At 46.7% G+C, this 18631-nt stretch overlaps 2 protein-coding genes across 4 annotated transcripts; one reads left to right on the top strand and one right to left on the bottom strand.

The window, feature by feature from the left end:
• The first annotated feature begins 106 nt into the window (after positions 1 to 106).
• dhx34 (DEAH (Asp-Glu-Ala-His) box polypeptide 34) lies at positions 107 to 14995 on the top strand. Of its 2 annotated transcripts, XM_088427106.1 has the most exons (17): positions 107 to 1135; positions 2104 to 2418; positions 2496 to 2753; positions 3241 to 3343; positions 3536 to 3753; positions 4515 to 4689; positions 4795 to 4988; positions 5141 to 5242; positions 6022 to 6294; positions 6410 to 6583; positions 6652 to 6754; positions 6843 to 6940; positions 7652 to 7903; positions 8767 to 8958; positions 9087 to 9231; positions 9943 to 10118; positions 13129 to 14995. In XM_088427106.1, the coding sequence occupies exons 1-16, from the start codon at positions 461 to 463 to the stop codon at positions 10074 to 10076; spliced, it is 3411 nt and encodes a 1136-aa protein (XP_088283232.1). In that variant the 5' UTR covers positions 107 to 460; the 3' UTR covers positions 10077 to 10118; positions 13129 to 14995. The 2 variants fall into 2 exon arrangements, with proteins under 2 accessions (XP_088283232.1, XP_088283231.1); XM_088427105.1 differs by lacking the exon at positions 13129 to 14995 and having other exon boundaries at positions 9943 to 10505.
• spred3 (sprouty related EVH1 domain containing 3) lies at positions 10153 to 18387 on the bottom strand. Of its 2 annotated transcripts, XM_088427107.1 has the most exons (7): positions 18130 to 18387; positions 15954 to 16110; positions 15651 to 15819; positions 15503 to 15564; positions 14424 to 14576; positions 13716 to 14099; positions 10153 to 13624 (listed from the first exon to the last, which is right to left on the bottom strand). In XM_088427107.1, exons 1-7 carry the CDS (start codon positions 18138 to 18140, stop codon positions 12887 to 12889), a joined length of 1674 nt encoding a protein of 557 aa, XP_088283233.1. In that variant the 5' UTR covers positions 18141 to 18387; the 3' UTR covers positions 10153 to 12886. The 2 variants fall into 2 exon arrangements, with proteins under 2 accessions (XP_088283233.1, XP_088283234.1); XM_088427108.1 differs by having other exon boundaries at positions 12959 to 14099; positions 18130 to 18386.
• Between the last annotated feature and the right edge of the window lie 244 nt (positions 18388 to 18631).

Below are 18631 nucleotides of genomic sequence, written 5' to 3'. Positions count from 1 at the left end.
GTGTTGTGCTTTCGCATTGAAAAATTGACGGAACGTTTATACGATACTGTTCTCTGCCAGATCATTTTAGGAGAGGAACGACGGAAGTTGGTCCTACAGTGATCGTCTTCCGTCCGGTTCAAAACATTGGACGTTCTGCTCCGTACCTTTATTTTGTGTGTTCTCATAGCTGTTGTTAAAATGTTATTTTTAAAATTTAAAGTACGAAACGAATGCATCCTTTCCAGCAACTGTATTCAAAGGTAGAGGAACTTTTTAAAAATTATTATTCGAGTAGTTTCTCCAGTTCCGCGACTTTGATGTAAATTGTTTAAATCGGAATTAGAATATATTAGACTTTGTCTGGTGTCGGTTGTTTTAATCAGAATTAGAATACATTATGTTTAATTTGTATCCTGGTATTGAAGAAAAAATTAGACAAGGGCACATTGGCGGGAAGGAAGGACCTTAAAGTGGTACCATGGATGTAGATGGAAGGTCCCACCATCGGTCTTGGGACTGGGACAGTCCGCACTGCCGGGCCCAGTTGGACGAGATCTTTTTCCGTCAAAATGACTACATCCAAGCAGGCACCCAGGAACACAAAGACTTCTGGGCCTTTTTCGACCGCTTCCAGAGGTTCAAGCTAAAGAAGGACATGTGTGGACCCGATCCAAGCCTTGATGAGGACACGGCCCAAACGGGGTCTTTGGACCTCCCAAAGGAGTACGACGCCCGGTACCGCATCAACGTGTCCCTGGTGACCAGAGACATAGAGGAGCGTCTCGGGCGATCCCACCACAGCAGGCGGGATTCCTCAGGTCCCAACGCTCACGTGATCTCAGACTTCCGTCTGTCTTTGCTGCACTACCTGGACTTCAGCCAACGACAGAGCTTCGGCAAGCTGGCCAAGCTGCAGCGGGAGCAGAAGAACCTGCCCATCTTCCAGTACCGAGATCGCATCGTGGACCTGGTCAGGCGACACCCGGTGGTGGTGGTGGCCGGGGACACCGGCTGTGGCAAGTCCACTCAGGTGCCCCAGTATCTCCTCTCGGCCGGGTTCTCCCAGATAGCCTGCACCCAGCCGCGACGTATCGCCTGCATTTCCCTGGCTAAGAGGGTCAGCTATGAGAGTCTCAACCAGTATGGCTCCAAGGTTTGTACTCATGATTTATGATGTTGGAATGTTGTCAATATACTAAGATTTAAGAAGTAATGGCATTGTGAAGACTTTAGGAAAAAGCTGGCAAAAATACGTCTTGCTTCCAGCACAAAAGAATGGCACGATATAAAAGACAATTTTCACTAACCATAGAATAGTACCCGGTACCTGTTCACCACCAATAGCAGGTGTCAACAGTAAATATATTGTTTAAAAAAAAAAAAAACCTTTTCTGTTTGCGGAATGCTTTACTTGACGCAATTAATAAAATGATGATATTTGACGTTTGTTTTTTGTTACCTGTAGTTGAATGGGGGTCATATACAACATTTATGCTTAATTTATGTTAAACTATGTATTTTTTTTTCAAACACAGTGGGATTTTATGCTATGTGTGAAGTAGTGATATCCAGGTCAATTCTTTAGACAACTAACCCTAACTCTTTAAATTACAGGTCCGTAGAATGAGTATCTCCACAAAGTTCATGATATATATTTAATGACCCAACATTATGGCATGGATTTATATGTAATCCATAACGATATAAGTGTTACTTGTATACAATTCATTAATGGTTAGAGAGGTAAAAGTTTGAAGTGATCAGCAAATATTGGCCGATTATTTTTGCTCGATGTTATAATTGGACTATTTGATCGGTCGAGACGAAATTGATTTGAAACCTATCTCGAGTGGCAATAGCTCCAATATCACAAAACTAACACTGGTATCGAATTATCTTCAAAGAGGCAGCTTCGTGACTCAAGTCTGCAAACAGCAAATCGTAGTCTGTTTTAACCGATAATATGTCCCAAAGAACAAACCATTAACATTTTGTTTCTTGCGGTACTCTATGAATATGTCATAAGTCAATAAAAGCTAAATCCAAGTCCTGCTAAAAATTTGGCAAAAGACCATTTCATCTTTTTAATATTTGAGACTCACTAGTCACACGTTTTCACAGGTGGGCTACCAGATCCGCTTCGAGACCACACGCACCACCGCCACCAAGCTCATCTTCCTGACCGAGGGTCTCCTCCTGAGGCAGATCCAGCAGGACAAGATGCTGGAGCAGTACCAGGTGCTGATCGTGGACGAGGTGCACGAGCGCCACCTGCACGGCGACTTTCTGCTGGGCGTGCTGCGCTCGCTGCTGGCCCAGCGGCCCGCCGACCTGCGCCTCATCCTCATGTCGGCCACCATCAACATCGAGCTCTTCTCAGACTACTTCGGCGGCGCTCCCGTCCTGCAGGTTCCCGGCAGGCTCTTCCCCATACAGGTAACTCAAAAAAACGTTTCTCGCAGGAGGGCGCAAAATGCACAAAATAATTTTTGGATCGTGCGTGCGTCAACCAGGTGATCTATCAGCCCGTCCCGCCCGAAGAGCTGACGTCCTCACGCACGGAGAAGCTGGAGCCGCGGCCGTACCTGCGCATCCTGCAGGCCATCGACCAGCGCTACCCGCCGGAGGAGCGCGGCGACCTGCTGGTCTTCCTTAGCGGCGTGGCCGAGATCGGCGCCATTCAGGAGGCTTGTCAGGTGTACGCCACGCACACCCGCCGCTGGATCGTCTTGCCGCTGCACAGCACGCTCTCGCTGGCCCAGCAGGACAAGGTACCCATAAGCCCGTTCAGATATTTGATAGAGTCCAATAGGACATTCGACTCAATATTTTTCCCTCTGGTATTTGCAATACAGAAAAAAAAATGTATGCTAGATTTGTCCTATTTTGAAATGATTTAATTTGCTGATAAATCAGTTAAAAAGAATAAGATCAGGAAGAAAGTGGCTATTTTTGCCTATTTTAAAGATGCATTTGCAGAATGTTTTGCCGTTCAAAAAATAAATACATGCATTTATGCATTCATGATGGGGTTCGAATATATGCAGATTTTGAGTTCTTACACACTTTACTATATTGCGTCTCAATGGCCAAGCTTCGCACATCAATAGGAGCAGCTCATTGTCCATGAAATTAAAGTATGAAATCTTAAGACACAAAGTATCTAATTCTCTTGTGTTTACTTCCTGTATGTTTTTTTTCCTTCAATCTTTTAAAGTGCTTTTTGTATTTCTGTTTGGCCTCGTGTTAATGGTGTAGGTGTTTGACATAGCGCCCCCTGGTGTGAGGAAGTGCATCATCTCCACCAACATCGCAGAGACATCAGTCACGATCGATGGCGTGCGCTTTGTCGTCGACTCAGGTAGGCAGATGTGAAAGAAGTACTCACGCTTTGGTAAAATAATATTCTGCTAGTAGAAGTTCTTATTTGACTCCTGCGCTTTAATAAAAGCCACAAAGTACTGACTGGAATGTCCTTCATCACAAAAATGATTTTTTACTGCCACTTGCGCACGGTATGCGTTAATTTACAGTATGTGATTATTTTGCATAGGCAAGGTGAAGGAGATGAGTTTTGACCCCAAGGCCAAGATGCAGCGTCTTCAGGAGTTCTGGATCAGTCGAGCCAGCTCGGAGCAGAGGAAGGGCCGCGCTGGACGTACGGGTCCCGGCGTGTGCTACCGCCTCTACGCTGAATCTGATTACGATGCCTTCGCTGCGTACCCTGTGCCTGAAATCCACCGGGTGGCGCTGGACTCCCTGGTTCTGCAGGTGTTTGTTGTTGGGTTTTTTTTTTGTTTGTTTTGTTTTTTCTTAATTGAATAATCAGTCAATTATTTTAAAGGGTTATTATGTTAGATGAGATTGAAATTATATTAAAGACTTTTGGAATTTTATTTAATAGTGAATCCCGCTTAGTTGAGGGGTTATGTTCCAAACCACCATTATAGTATTTAAAATATGTCCTATATCCTATCACCATTCCCACAGTGTTGGCATAAAAGCAGGATAGAAGGTTTACCCTTCAACAATTATCAGGGGGGAAAAAAAGACTTTGCTTGAAATGGGCCGACTTCCTGTTTTCACTTCTTTCAAATGTATTGTCAATCAAAACAGTGTACTGCCATCTAGTGGCCAACACTGGTTTTACACCCAAAAATAATCTGTCTCTCTCTCTCTCTCTCTCTCTCTCTCTCTCTCTCTCTCTCTCTCTCTCTCTCTCTCTTTCTCTATCCTTGTAAAAAAAAAAATTCTAAGAAGGCAACGAAATAGCAGGACTTGCATAAGAGTGAACCCATAATAGTCGCTTTTATTGTATATTTATGGTTTGATTAATTTTTTTCATTCACTAGGAGCCAGAATAAAAATGGATTTCGACCTAAATATAACTGTCAATAGCAGTAAATTACAGTATAAATATATCCAAGGTCTTTATTTGTCTGTGGAAGTGAATGAATTAATATAGGTAATAAAAAATGTTTAGGGTTGGACATCATTCCTTTTATGGCTGACTGTGTTTGTTTTCTCCACAGATGAAGAGCATGGGACTCGGGGATCCGCTTTCATTCGTCTTCATCGATCCTCCACCGGCCGCCAGCATCCAGACCGCCATTACCTACCTCAAGGAGCAGGGGGCGCTGGATCACCAGTGTGAGCTGACCACCATCGGGAGTGTGCTGGCCCAGCTTCCTGTTGACGTCGTAATTGGTAGTCACATCTCATTTTAAACTCCACTAATATCTCAAAGAGCCTGAAATTAAGAAAAAAATAATTTGCTGAGATTAATAGCGTGTGTATGTTGTGTACCTGCAGGCAAAATGCTGGTGCTGGGCTCCTTGTTCAACCTGGTGGAGCCCGTGCTGACAGTGGCCGCCGCGCTCAGCGTGCAGTCGCCGTTCCTGCGAAGCTCGCAGCACAACCCCGACTGCGCCACCGCCCGCCAGCCACTGCACTGCAACCAGGGGGACCCCTTCACGCTGCTCAACACCTTCAACGCATGGATGCAGGTAAGCAGATGGATAGGGAAATTGGAAATTTACTGTGATCTGGATGTCAATAGTGCGTTCAAGTGTACCTAATGAAGTGGTTAGGGCACTTTCACCTAATGAATTTTTTTGGGTTTATTTGTTTGTTTTTGTTTTGCTTTGGATGTCAATAGGTGAAAGGCGAGAGAGGAGGCGGTTCCAGGAAGTGGTGCCGTCGGCGAGGCCTGGAGGAGCAGCGTCTCTATGAGATGGTCAACCTGCGCAGACAATTCAAGGTCAAATTCTATAGTGCTGTGAAAATGTTCACAAATTTTCCCCCTTGAGTTTCTTTTTTTTTTTTTTTTCTTTCCAAATTTAAATTTCTCACGTTGTCCACCACATTTATAATAGTCAAGGTCCTGGAGGATCAAAGCAACCCCAGACTATTGCACTACCAGCATTGTATTTTGGCTGATGGCGTGAAATTGTTTTTATCAAATGTTGCATGATGTTCATGCCAAATATATTGGGTCACATAATCTGATGTCCAGACGAGCTGCAGGTTTTAATTGTATCCGTCCAGATCCTGAAGGATCAAAGCAACCCCAGACTACCATCATTCTGGCAGTTTTTTTTTTTTAACTGGTGCTTTTGGATTAAAGTTCAGTGCTGAATAGTAGATGGAGTTCTGTGAGCTATGGAAACGTATTACATTTCCGCTACATCTTTAAGCCAAGAGTGACATCTAGAAGAGCAAAAAAAAAAAAAAAAAAAAAAACATCCATAAGGCTTCATTTTCCCATCACTACTGCCAGAACCACATTAGCCTGTTGGCCACATTCTTTTTCGTCAAATCAAAGTTGTGCAAGTTTTTTTTCGTCTAGATGTATGCATGCCTGCAGGATCTTCTGTCCAGGCCCTGAATGAACAAAGCAACCTCACACCATCACTTATCACATTTAGTTTGATGATCTCATAGATTTATATATGAAAAACACACAAACACAAAAATCAGGCAATGTTGGGAAAATATTTTTGTCTTTTACTGTAACTCTTGCATCCTTCTGTTAAACAGGAGCTACTGAAGAGCCACGGCCTCCTGGAGGCGGAGCCCGATGACGACAATCGCGGCGACCGGCAGCAACGGCGCGAGCATTTGACAGAGAGGCGGAAGCTTCATCAGATGAAAAGAGATCACGAGCAGCAAGAGGGCACCAAACGCAAAGTCCTCAAAATGGAAGAGGGCCAGGAAGGCGACTTCTCCTCCGGTTCCGACACGGAGGAATCGGGACGAGGAAGAAACAGGAAGAAGAAGAAGGACAAGGACGGCGCTAATGTGGACATCCAGGTAACCGACCTCCGCCAAGGCACAACAATCAGTAAGAGCTGTCAAAATAATAATCGAGTCGCTTGCGATTCGAGCTTAACGCCCAGGCGTCATTTGTTGGCGATTCCTCTGATAGGAAGTGAAATTCAAGCTGCGCCACAACGTGTCGGAGCTGCAGGACGCCGTCAACGCCAGTCAGGATTTGTCATCCCGCCAGCAAGCTCTCCTCAAGCTTCTCCTCTGCCGAGGCCTCTACCCTCAGTTGGCTCTGCCCGACGAACACAACGGCACCCGCAAGGACACCGAGCAGGTCGAGCCCTCTCCTCGCGCCACCGTTTTATTTAATAATCGTCTTAAACGTCTGACCGTTCCCTTCAGGTGTTTCATACGAAAAATAAACAGGGAATCGTAATCCATCCCACGAGCGTGTTCGCCAGCGACCCCGAGGTCTTACATGTGCGGGATGACGCCCGCGATTCGGGTAAGACTTCCAAACAACCAAAAACGTCCCCCCGTTTCAGAATAGTAGACTGGATGTCAACATCTTTTCGTATGCCTCCACGAAAAAGGACGAGACAGCAGCAAACATCAGCTGCTGGCTTTCGTCACCTTGCTGGAGACCAACAGACCCTATTTGTCCAACTGCGTGCGTGTTCCTGCGCTGCAGGTTAGTTCTCGCTCTCACTAGAAATCACTACCTGCAAAATATTTATTTGTTCGTTTAAAAAATGATCATGAATAAATAGCTTAAAGGGACAATGTGAAAGATTTAAAGCGTTTTTCATTTAAAAGGAATAAATGAAGTGATTATTCATTTCAAAAGCGTGCAAATAAATGTGTAACGACCAACCGCATGTTTTGAATATTATCGTAGGTCTAGTTATCATGAAATGATATTACATGTGGGGTGGCACTTCTCCGGAGGCTGCCATGTTTGTTATAGCCACGGACAATGGTAAATGCAGCACCTGCTGCTGTCCGTAATGAAAAATGGTCTTAATCTTACACATTGTCCCTTTAAGTTTCCTTCCAATGCATTTCAATACGCGTCAGTTATACGAAAGGTTTCACACGGGCCAGCCTGGTACCTTTTTCCGTTAATAGCGGGGCTCAACATTAAAAAAAATATTTTAAAAAACGGAAAAAATGAAAGAATCTGAATGTTAATTGCTGTCATATGTGTTTGTGTTACAAGTAGTTAAATTGGATGTCATATTTAACGCATTTTTCTTATCAAAATATTTGCTTTGTTTTAAACAACCGTTGCGCTTCATCAACAAATTCCAAGTATTTATTGATACAAGGTTGTATGAGTAATATCGAGTAAACTTTATTTCGGAAAGGACTCTTTGGTCATGTTAAAACATTGCGTGAGCAGGCGTTGCTGCTGGTGGCCAACTCTGTGGACAGCAACGCCGACTGCTCCCGTCTGGTGGTGGACGGCTGGTTGGAGCTGCAGCTGAAGGTGCCCGAGGAAGCCCTGAAGGCGCTGTCCACGGCGCTCAGCCTGCGAGCCGAGTGGGAGCGCCTCCTGCAGGCCCAGCTGGGGCAGAGTCCCGACGCCGAGGTGTCCCGCAAGTCCATGCACAAGCTCAGCGAGCGCCTGGTCCGCTTCCTGCTTTACACTGAGGTGCCACCATTTTCCCAAATTCCTCCAAAAAAACATAGGGCGCACCCTTAATTTTAAGGTCAAAATCTGGTATTTTCTATGTCACCATGTATGGGACACACCAACAGTTTGGCGACATTATAAAAATGAAAGCAAAATAGAATAAATCTCATCTTTGTGAATTATTCATATTTTCTTGCATTCGTATCCGTAAATTATATATATGTATTGCGGGTTAAGTTAGATGTGTTTCCGATTTCCCACACTGTGAGTGGTCAGTGAATGCTGCGCCAATGTAACATTGAATGTGCTCGTAGCAGTTGTTTTTTCCTCAAGACGCAGCTCGAGTTCATGTTGCCATAAATACTCAAAGTTGTGCAGCATTCGCATTCACAAAGTTTATGATTGTGTGTATATGCCAAAAAAAACCACAACAAGTCGAATGGAATACTTTTCCATATTGAATCAGCTGGAGACATTTTTCATGATCTCTCGGTTTTGGTAATATTCCTGTTGTGAAGGAGGACTGACTCGGACGGCGGTTCGGTCTTCTCGCTTCTTTTATTGAAAATAATGCCGGAACAGCCTCATCTATAACGAGCTGCTGTTGTGTGCCCTCTTGCTTGTCCCGTTACGATCATTATTCGAAGTAAGAATGCAGCTGATTGAAATGCGCATCTGTGCATCAAAATTCATCTTATGTGGCTGACAGCTCAATCTTCCTCGAATGGTGTCGAAAAAAAAAATCAAATCTTAAAGTTACTGTTTATAGGACGCACCCATACTTTTGGCCTTCAATTTTGGGGAAAAAAAACAAATGTGCCTTATACGTTAGGAATTACGGTATTTTTTTTTTTTTTAAACATTCCTGCTGTCATCTTCAGATCAACTACACTCTGCAGCGGCTCTCCGCCCTCCACACTCAGAACCTTTACGTGGGACCTCAGGCCGAGTCGGAACTTTCCCTGGGCCCCGCCGCGGGTCTCGCGCCGCTGTTTCCGGGCGCCGAGGCCAAACCGGACCCGATCAAAGGAGGACTCCGCGTCGCCAATTTCTTCACCTATAACTGCCTGACCGTAAGGAACAATTTGCATGACGTTTCATTCATTCAGATTTTTTTGGGGGGGAAATGAACTCAAAATATACAATTGGGCATCAGAGAGGCTCAAACATCAATGGGGTATTTTTTTCCGCTGTTGGTCAGGATTCAAGGGACTTGTACAGCGATTGCCTGCGAACTTTCTGGAATTGTCCCAACTGTGACCTCTACATGCCGCTTACGCCTCTGGAACGCATGCAGCACGAGACCACCTGCAGGCCAGCGGGGGAACTACAAGAGCAGGACGAAGGTGACGCCAATGAACCACATTTCCTTGTGCATAAATGGAGCATTAATACAAAGACTTCAAGTCAAAAGTAGTCGATCGTAAAAATAATCAAATACTGTTACCTGACAAATGTACTTAAGTACACTAACACAATATTTTGTACTTGATTACTTAGTACTACTAGTGTCTGCCGCATTAATATCTAGAGAACAAACTTTAGTACCGAGAGAGCTTGCGTTAATATCTGACGTGCACACACTAGTATCTGTTGCGTTGTCATCTGGCGCTCACACGTTAGTTTCTGGTGCGAACAAGGTTGTATCTAGTGGACACCAATTAGTATACAGTGTGCACAAATTAGAATCTGGTGCACACAAGTTAGTATCAGTTGTGAACAAGATACTGAAGTTGTTGTTTATTGGTCCTCTTTTGGTTCTGTGTTTGAATATTTGGTGCACACAACAAGTTAGAATCTGCTGCGCACAAGTTAGTCTGCGGTGCGCACAAATTTGAATTTGTTCTGCACAAGTTAGTATGCGATGCGCACAAATTAGTTTCTGGTGCGAGCCAGTTAGCATCTAGTGCACACAAATTACAAGCTAGTGCGCACAAGTTCATATCTGGGAACAAAAATTAGAATCTGGTGCGCACAAGACACTGAAATTGTACTTGATCGGGCCCTTTTTGGTTCTGTGTTTGAATGTTTTGTTTTTTTGTTTTTTTTTTGGTTAGATGTCATAAAGCCAAGCTCGTCGTCCTCCAGCCTGTGCCGAACGTACCACTGCGACGTTTGCGACCAAGACTTGACGCTCACGTCCACGGAGATCCTCAAGCACAAAAGGCAGCACATGTACTCCACTAAGTAACCTCATCGCCCGGCCGTAAAGCGCCGCCGCGATTCCCCGAAGGTGAGGAAATGAACTTCGAGCGAGAGAAGGAGGATTTAAAATATAGAGTGAGGGTTTAATAATGGTACAAACCCACGATATGTAACACCTCAAAGCAGCACATTGGCACAAAGTCAGAAGTAAGACAGCACGGAAGATAAAAACCTGCCTCAAGGGAGAAAAAGAAACAAAAGAAAAAGAATGCCAATAAATATCTCAATAAATAAACAATAAAACAAGTCATATTTCATTCATTACTTTGAAACTCAATATAATAATAAATACATTTGGAAATATGCACATTGGCAGAAATGAAATCAGGTAAACAGTACTGAATACAGAGTTACTCAGGTAAATCATAAGGTATTGATTACTCAAATCAAAAGGCACATTTATTAAAGATGTAAGAACGGGCAAGGGGGGAGGCTGGGGGGGAGGGGCTGCGAGAGTGTGTGGACGGGCGCGCAATCTGCGCGTGTGAAGCGAAGTAACAAACTGTGTGTGTGTGTGTGTGTGTGTGTGTGCGCGCGCACGTGTGCACCATGGCTTCTTTTTACGGCTTTGGTCCATCTGCGTCTTCAAGTCAGCCAGTGGACGTGTGTGTGCGTGTGTCTGGGGAGTTGGGGGGGGGGGGGGGGGGGGGGGGGGGGGGCATGGCAGTTTAGTTTTCTAGAGCCAGCTTTTCGGGATTTTTCTTGTTTTGATACTGAGTTGATTCAGTCCAAAAAAGTGGCCCAGGATCACGCGTATCGCGGCGGGTCTGGACTCATTGGAATCCCACCGAAATGTAGCCGTGTTCCATTTTGGTCGAGAAAGAGAGAAAACTTTCCGGAACCATCTCATCGCGCACGTTTTCTTTTCAAGACTTTTCGGGTTCAAGGAAATCAAGATGAAAAGAAAAAAAATGTGCATCGGTGATAATTTTTGTGAATTTTTTTGGTGTCAAGGAAAACTTTAAGAATCCATGTCATTCGATTCCAATTTTCTTCTTTAGTATTTAATTCATTTATTACCAACCTTTCTTGGCTTCTATTTTTTTTTTTTGACATCTGCAAATTGATCTTATGGCATTTTGCATTATTTGCTGAAAAAATGTTTGTAAAGCACTGAAGTTTTACTTTGGCGCCATCTTGTGGCATAGCGTTTCCGAAACAAAAGCCGTTGAATGAATTCAGTAGCTTCATTTGGACAAAAGTAGTGCTTTGCCAACATCTTCAGAAATCTCGGTGTCCAAAATATAAGTTGGGGGGAACTGAAACGTTTTATTTAGACAAAATTTGTTGTTTTTTTTTAGACGCTATCTTGTCAGATCTATAGGCAATTCTAAACCTTAATATAGACTGGGAAGTAGTGCTTTGTTACCCTTGATTTGATTGGATTCTGTTTTCGTACCCAAGGTTGCAGCCTCTTCCTATTGGTCACAATAACGCAATGACAATAGTCACGTACCACACTTCCTAAGATAATGTATAAAAATACTCTTTAAATACATTGCACTTGTTTTTTTCCCCCCCATTTTTTTAAATCTTTGACATATCCTCGATTAGGTTAGTAGGGGTTTCTATTGGAAGGGGGGGGGGGGGGGGGGGTGATTGGGGGTGAAGGTGTTTTATCACGTATTCGTTAGCGTCGTTGCCGCTTCCCCCTTGCTAATAATCGTCCCCATGCATTTTGTTTACATTTTCCTCATGACTCACTCTCTCGTTTTTGTTTTTTTTGTTGGTTTTTTTGTTTGTTTTTTTTTGTTTTCCCCCCCTGCCTACCAGGAGGTAAATTCTGAGGTAAATGGCAACATCTGTACTACACAGGCTAACGCCAAAGCCCTCAGGAACCTTCTGTGATTTTCTTAGTGCCGGTGGGGGTAAATTGTCACATTTAATAAAAATAACAATTACAGACACTGCCCAACTTATGAAAATTTCAGGACTCATAATCACTACCACGTTAAATTAGTGATAAAGAAAAGGTTTTGCAAGTCTGAATTTGGAGATGGACACTTTGTAGTACTGCATTTGACCACAATACGTTTGTGGCAGCAATGAGGCATATGTTTGATCTTCAGGACCCCAAGATGAAGACCCTATTGCCACTACCAATGTAATTATGTTGCGACATTAAAAAAAAAAACTGTTCTGTACCTTCTACGCGACTGTTAGCGAGAGATTAAAGTTGACAACTGTCTCCAGTTGTCCCAATCATACCATTTTTCCTTCTTCCCTCCATTTTTTTCCTATTTAGGGTCCTTATTTTTGAATGATGTTTTGGCATAACTTTTTATTACATTCTTGAATTTCAGTCTTCAGAGATCAAGTTGTGGCATTTTGTTGTTTAAAAAAAAAACAAAAAACAAAAAAAACGTTGAAGTTATTTGAGGAGTTTCATGTCTTCAAACATTGTGCTTTGCCATCATATTTTCTCAATTCCTGGCAGGGCTTTGGCAATAGATTTGCGTTCAAATTAACAAGCCCAGATTTCACACCGGGGACATTTATGTAAGTCATTTGAGACAAGATCGCGATTATATGAAAAGTTTTTGTTTTTGTGGCAGTTTTATTTGGCGGAGGGAGTGCTGTGAGATTTTTGAAGTGTAAATTGTGCGTCTTGGTAAGGGTAAAGGTTGAAAAACAGCGTGTTTGACATAGTGGCAATAATAAAGAAATAATGAGAGATGAGCAACCGCTTGTCACCCGTTCATAATTTGGGGAGTGTCTGTTCCGAAAAAAAAGTGTTTTTTCCTACTAAACGGACATTTCAAAACGGCGTACGCCTTACCCACCCTCGTCCTCGCGTTAAGTCTCGGGGCCGCCGAGCGGTCGTCGGCGCAGATCCGCACGGAAAGGCTCGGTGAAAGGCGGTCCGAGCGCGACGCCCCCCCCCCCCCCCCCCTCCCGGTCCGAGAAGGCCCCCCGGGTGTAAAAGAGAAAGGGCGGAAGGCTGCGGCGGGGCTTCGGGGGGCGGAGGCGAGCCCGCCTCCCCGGGCTTCCCGCCCCGAGGCTGGTCTCATCGAACCGCCTTGTGCTTTCCCCCGCAGCAGCCGCACCGCTCGCCGCAGCGCAGGCAGGCGCGCAAAGGCAGGTAGCAGCACATGCAGGGCACGAAGAGCGACAGAGCCACGAGAGCCAGCCAGCGGGCGCAACACAGGGGGTGCGGGCGGCCCCCCATGGAGTCGTCGCACGAGCACGGCTCCCAGAACTCCCCCTCGGAGTCCGACATGCAGTGGTACAGCAGGCTTTCGGCGCACCACACGCAGGTCCACTGGCGGAGGCAGTGCAGGGCCGGGTCCGGGGCGTCCCTGCAGCGGCCCCGGCCGTTCTCCGAGGCGCTGAACACCGAGCGGCAGTACACGCAGCGGGACGAGCACGAGGACGACGCCTGCGGGCAGGGGCTGTCGTCGTCGGGGGAGACGGCGCCCGGGTCCCCGCAGGCCGCGCCCCTCTTACGAGTCCGCGAGCGGGGCGTGGCCAGGGAGGTGTGTATGCAGCAGGGCGAGGGGGAGCCTTTGCCGGTCTCCTGGGGGGAGCCGGCCCCTGAGGACACGCCGGACACAGCGTTGGGGATAGACATGCAGGTGGGCGAGGACGAGGACAGACGCTGGGCCGCCTTGCTGTCCAGACTCACTGTGACGTCGCAGCCCCCCGTGCCCATCCCGGACAGCTCCTTCTCAAAGCGGACCACGCACAGCTCCGACTTGTCCTGCAGGCTCCCCCCGCCGCCCACCACCACGCCTCCGGTCAGCCCCCCGACCATAGTCCTGGTGGCCCCCGCCCGTCGGTAGTCTTCGTATCCCCTGGAGCCCCACAGGTCCTTGCAGGGATCCACGCTTCGCAGGTCCCCCTCCTCCAGCAGGGAAATGGCGGGCGAGAGCGGGGACAGAGGCGACGACGCCGGCGGGCCCGCGGGGGGGGACGGCGGGGCGGGAGGCGGGGGCGGCGACGACGACGACGGCGGATTCAAGGCGGCGGTCATTTGCGAAAGCTGGTGTTGTCCCGGCCTGGCGTGGATCTGCAGACACGGTGTCCGGTTACGGAGTCAGGAAAAGAACGGCCCCTTCGCCGCCGGGTTTTGTATCGCGTCTCGATTAGGATCAAATTTCGTTTTTGTTTCGCTTCCTGCGGCCGCGAGCGACGCAGCACTTTCGGGTGTAGGGTTACCCCACTTATCCCTCATCTACTTTGCATGCCCACCACCTTTCAAACTTTACGCTTTGACTTCCGCCGGCCTAAGGCTCCCGGCGCCGGACGATCGCCGGATCCGGATTCGCGCTTCCGATTGGACCTGAATTTGCATCGCCGCGCGTTCAGGAACCCGATGCTCTGTGTGTACTACCTGGGCAGGTGTTTGCGTGGTTCCGCCGGATGTAAAAGCAAACTCCTCGGTCCGCACGAAGCAGGTGGAGGATGATTCGCTGGTCACAATGGTGATGGGCTTGGGGAGCATCTCCTTTCTGCTGTTGGATGACGATTCGCTGCCTGTATGGGACTGGCAGAGGTCGCACATCATCCCGTGACTAAACACTTCTCAAAAACTTCAGGGGGTCCATTAGTCTCTCACGAAGGGCGGACCCTTCAAATGTTCTACTCTTGTGCTTTTTGGGGACCTGATATTCAAGGTAGTTACTTTGGAGTCTAATTCACTATTTTTTTTTTAAATGGTTCTTTAGAGCACCTCTGTTTCATTACAAAGATCCAATATACTATCCCTTCGTTTTCACTTTTGTACATTTTCGGTTTATTTTTGGATGTGGAAAAGCTACAAATCAATTCCTTAGAGTTCAATACAGTAGTAGTTTTTCCATTGCTGCAGTGTGCGTCCCTGGGATTGTACCCTTAAAAGGTTCCGGGATCCATGGGAGTCATGTAACATAAACTACCTTAAAGTGGGCACCCGTATATCATGAAATCAGGGTCTAATCCTGTCCTTGAAAGTTTTTTTCAAAATAAAATGTCTTTCAGACTCTGATAAGACATAACAGGCAAAGAGTTGATTATTTCGAGTGCGGCCCATGTGGCCCGGTACCAGTAGAACCGCGGACCGATGATTGAGGACCTCTGCTTTAGGGGACATTAGCATAGACCCTATTGTAAAATTGATTCAATATGGTATGAACTTTCTCTGCATTGACAACAAAAAATTAGTACTGTTCTCAACTGGCCAGGCGATCTGTCATTAAGATCAAGGGGCACTCCTCCAAGAAACGTGATTGGCTCCCGTGCGACAATTGACCAATGAGGGCAGGAGTTGTAACCCCAAGTTGAAATCCACTCCGCGTTGTCGCAATTAATCGCGAAAAAACAGGGATTACCGTATGTAAGTACCATAGGGGTAAACCAATGGGGCACAATGTACAAAGACACAGAATCGAATCCCCGCTCGGAACTTGAACCAAAAACCACTTGAATACTCACAGCTTGCCCGTCGTCCTCAGTGTCCGCCTCCTCCGGTGTAGATGACGAAGGCGAGTCCGAGCCTGTAACGTATCAGGCGAACGACGTAAGACTTTCAATGGAAAAAAAAAAAGAGCGGAAACTAGAACTGGATCGGCCGCGCGCCCACCTCGGTCCAGCTTGTCGATGACCGCCTGCAGACCCTTCTCAAAGGAGATGGCGTCCGCGGGACTCTGGAAGGTTAGTCCGAACTTGCGCTCGTCCACCCGCCAATGATGAAAGATGGGGTTCACCTTGTTGTAGACCAGGCCCCTTTGCACAGCACACTCCAGCACCGGCTAAACACAAACTATTCATTCAGCCGAGAGGCTTTCGGATGAAAACCTCGGAAACCGGGACCACGAACGGTCCAGTTTGTCTCCGATCGGGTCCTTTCCAAGTAACTCCGCGATCGGCGTCGTGTTGTGCTCACCGCTCGGTCGCGCAGCCTCTCCCCGCGGATGACGTACTCTCTGCGCTTGTGGCTTCGCCCCTTGCATATGACCACGTGACTGAGGCCGCCCCCGCCAAGGGGCACCCAGCCGCCGCTGGAGTCATCACGTGTCATCACCACGGCGCGAACGCGCACGCTGGAGGAGGCGGGAAAGGACAATGGGAGTCCTCCATTGATTCAAGTACCTCAATTTTGTAACAAAACCACAGCAATTTTTTCTGCCTCGGCTAACGGTTTATTTGTCGTGTGCGTACACGGTTGGAAGACGAGTTAAGCTAGCCGCCATCATTTTTCATGTTCTGGAAGACCATAGTGCCTTCAAGATGTTGCGAAAGCCGAGTCCAAAATGAATTCCTGGCTAGGCTTTTATTTTGAAGTTCGTGTGGGGGTTAGCTTAACGTATAGCTTTGATTTGATTAGCCTGAGCCCAGTTTTCACATACTGTTGTGAGCAACGTCATCCTGTCATCCTGAAATCATGTTCGCTTGCGAATTAAGGATGCTAACTACAAACATTCAAGTACAGATAACTCAAGATTCTATCGAGGCACAGGAACAAAATATTTGAACGATTACCTCCCGTCAATGATAGAACGTACAAGTTATACGTCACCCTTCCTGTCTCAATTGATGTATTTACTGTCCGTTGATATATCTCAAGTCCTTCGGATCATCAGTACGGCACTAATATTATCCTTATTCACATAGCATAAAGAGTATATGAGGGTTGCTTATCTATATGTGTTGCCGCACTGTTTGTGTTCAGAATCATTGAAAAGTTTAGAACTACCACAATGTTAACGCTAGTATTGTTAACATACTTATAGCCTTTTGCATTCTACAACTTGTCTTCAACTCTTTATCCTTTGCCAAGAACCACTACCAGTATTATTTAAAAAAATAAGTAGTTATTCCTTTTCATCCGATTATATCGCATTAGCGTTTTTTAACCACTATAGAGATTTTCACCATATGGATTTTGAGCGAACGGCTCAACGATTATTCAAATTCAAATTCCAAGGAGTGCAAAAGTCCTGAAAAAATGTCGGCCAATAATAAATCTGTTTGATCTCATGCAGCTTTATTACATTTTTTTTCTAGACTACCTTCAAAAAAATGATCGCATAATAAATTGCAATGTTGAGAGTTATATTATTTTTCAAATTCATGCATTCCATGTATAACGTTACATTTCCTTCACAACTACAGTATACAGTCAGCCATATGAAAATCTCGATGAGGGCGCATGAATGAATGAATCGGAACACAGCCCGTTCATGCGTCGTGTGGCAATGCGACGTTCAATTGCCAGGCGAGAAAATGGGAAAAATCAAAAGAGGGAAGAATGAGCGTTTCCCCGGCTTCACATCAATAAACGCCGTGTGCGCGCGCACGTTTTTTTGGGGGGCGTTAGAAAACATCGCGATAATTCCATCAGACGACGTCCCCCCCTCCCTCCCTCCTCCCTTCCTCTCTCCTCTCTCCCATCCCGCCCCTGCTACTGCAAGCCATTAAGAAGACATATATGTTGTTTTTTTATGAATGGAGCGAAAAGCAAGGCGAGGTTGCTGCTGTATTTTTTTTCTTTCAATAAGAAGGATGGTGGTGGTGGTGGTGGTGGGGGGGGGGTCATGAGATGATGAGAGGATGTGCGGTGGGGGGAGGGGGAAAGGGGAGGGAAGAAGGGGGGGGATCATTTCATTCATAAAGTTTGGCTTTAAAAATCATAATGAAAGGCCGAGACACGTTGATAAAAAAAAAAATCACGACGCCTCTCGCCTTGAATGGCGCGACGCTCCCTCCCTACCTCCTCCTCATCCTCCCCTCCTGGAAAGACACGCTCGCCATATTTTTGCTCTTTTTTTTTCCTTTTTACCTCCATCTTTCCTTACGCTCCCATCTCGCGGTGTTGTCCCCATAGCACGCCTTATGTTTTTGCCCATTTATTTCGCCCGCCCGCATGCAACGTCCTTTTTCATTCATGTGTAGATGACGTGTTAACGGACATGTAGGCGGCTTTCGGGACGCCAAAAAACGGGATGAAAGCACCAGCGCACACGGACGCCCGTTTGTTTGTTTTGAAGTCAAGTAATGATGATGATGACATTTTGAAAAATCCATGAACGTAGCAGCGCGATTCATTCCGGGGGACTTACTCGCCCTCCATGGCTCGCCGTCGCCCGCTCGCCGGAGCCCACCGCGGGCTCTCCGCTCGCTTTGCTCAGCCTCGTCGCAGCAAAGACACGCCGATGGGGCTCACATCGTCCCCGCATCCGCTCGCTCGCCTCCCTCCTCTCCGCCGCGGGGCCTCCTCGACGTCGTCGCGGCCGATCAGGACAGGCTGGAGGTTGCAGCAGCCATTTTCCGCTGGCAGCATCCTCCCTCCCTCCCTGCCTCCCTTCCTCCCTCCCTCCTTCTCCTCCTCTCTCTCTCCCGCGCTACCTGCTGCACATCCGCACTAATCATTGACAGGCTCGCGCACGAGGCGCGGCCACGTGAGGCAACAGCGGCCGTGCGCGCGCAGCGGGATCGATGGAGGAGGTGGGGAAGGCGGCAGCACCATGGATAGCGCCGAGGTGGCCGTTTGGACAAAAGTAGGTCTGCGGTTCGATAGACGGTCCCTTCCTTCGACGCTGCTTTTCATTCTTGTGTCCTTCC

This window comes from Hippichthys cyanospilos, chromosome 11 (assembly GCF_059441005.1).
Source record: "Hippichthys cyanospilos isolate Australia breed blue-spotted pipefish chromosome 11, RoL_Hcya_1.0, whole genome shotgun sequence".
NCBI classification, from domain to species: Eukaryota; Metazoa; Chordata; class Actinopteri; order Syngnathiformes; family Syngnathidae; genus Hippichthys; species Hippichthys cyanospilos.
Note: the sequence above shows the minus strand (reverse complement) of the source record. Positions and strands in the feature narration are given on the sequence as shown.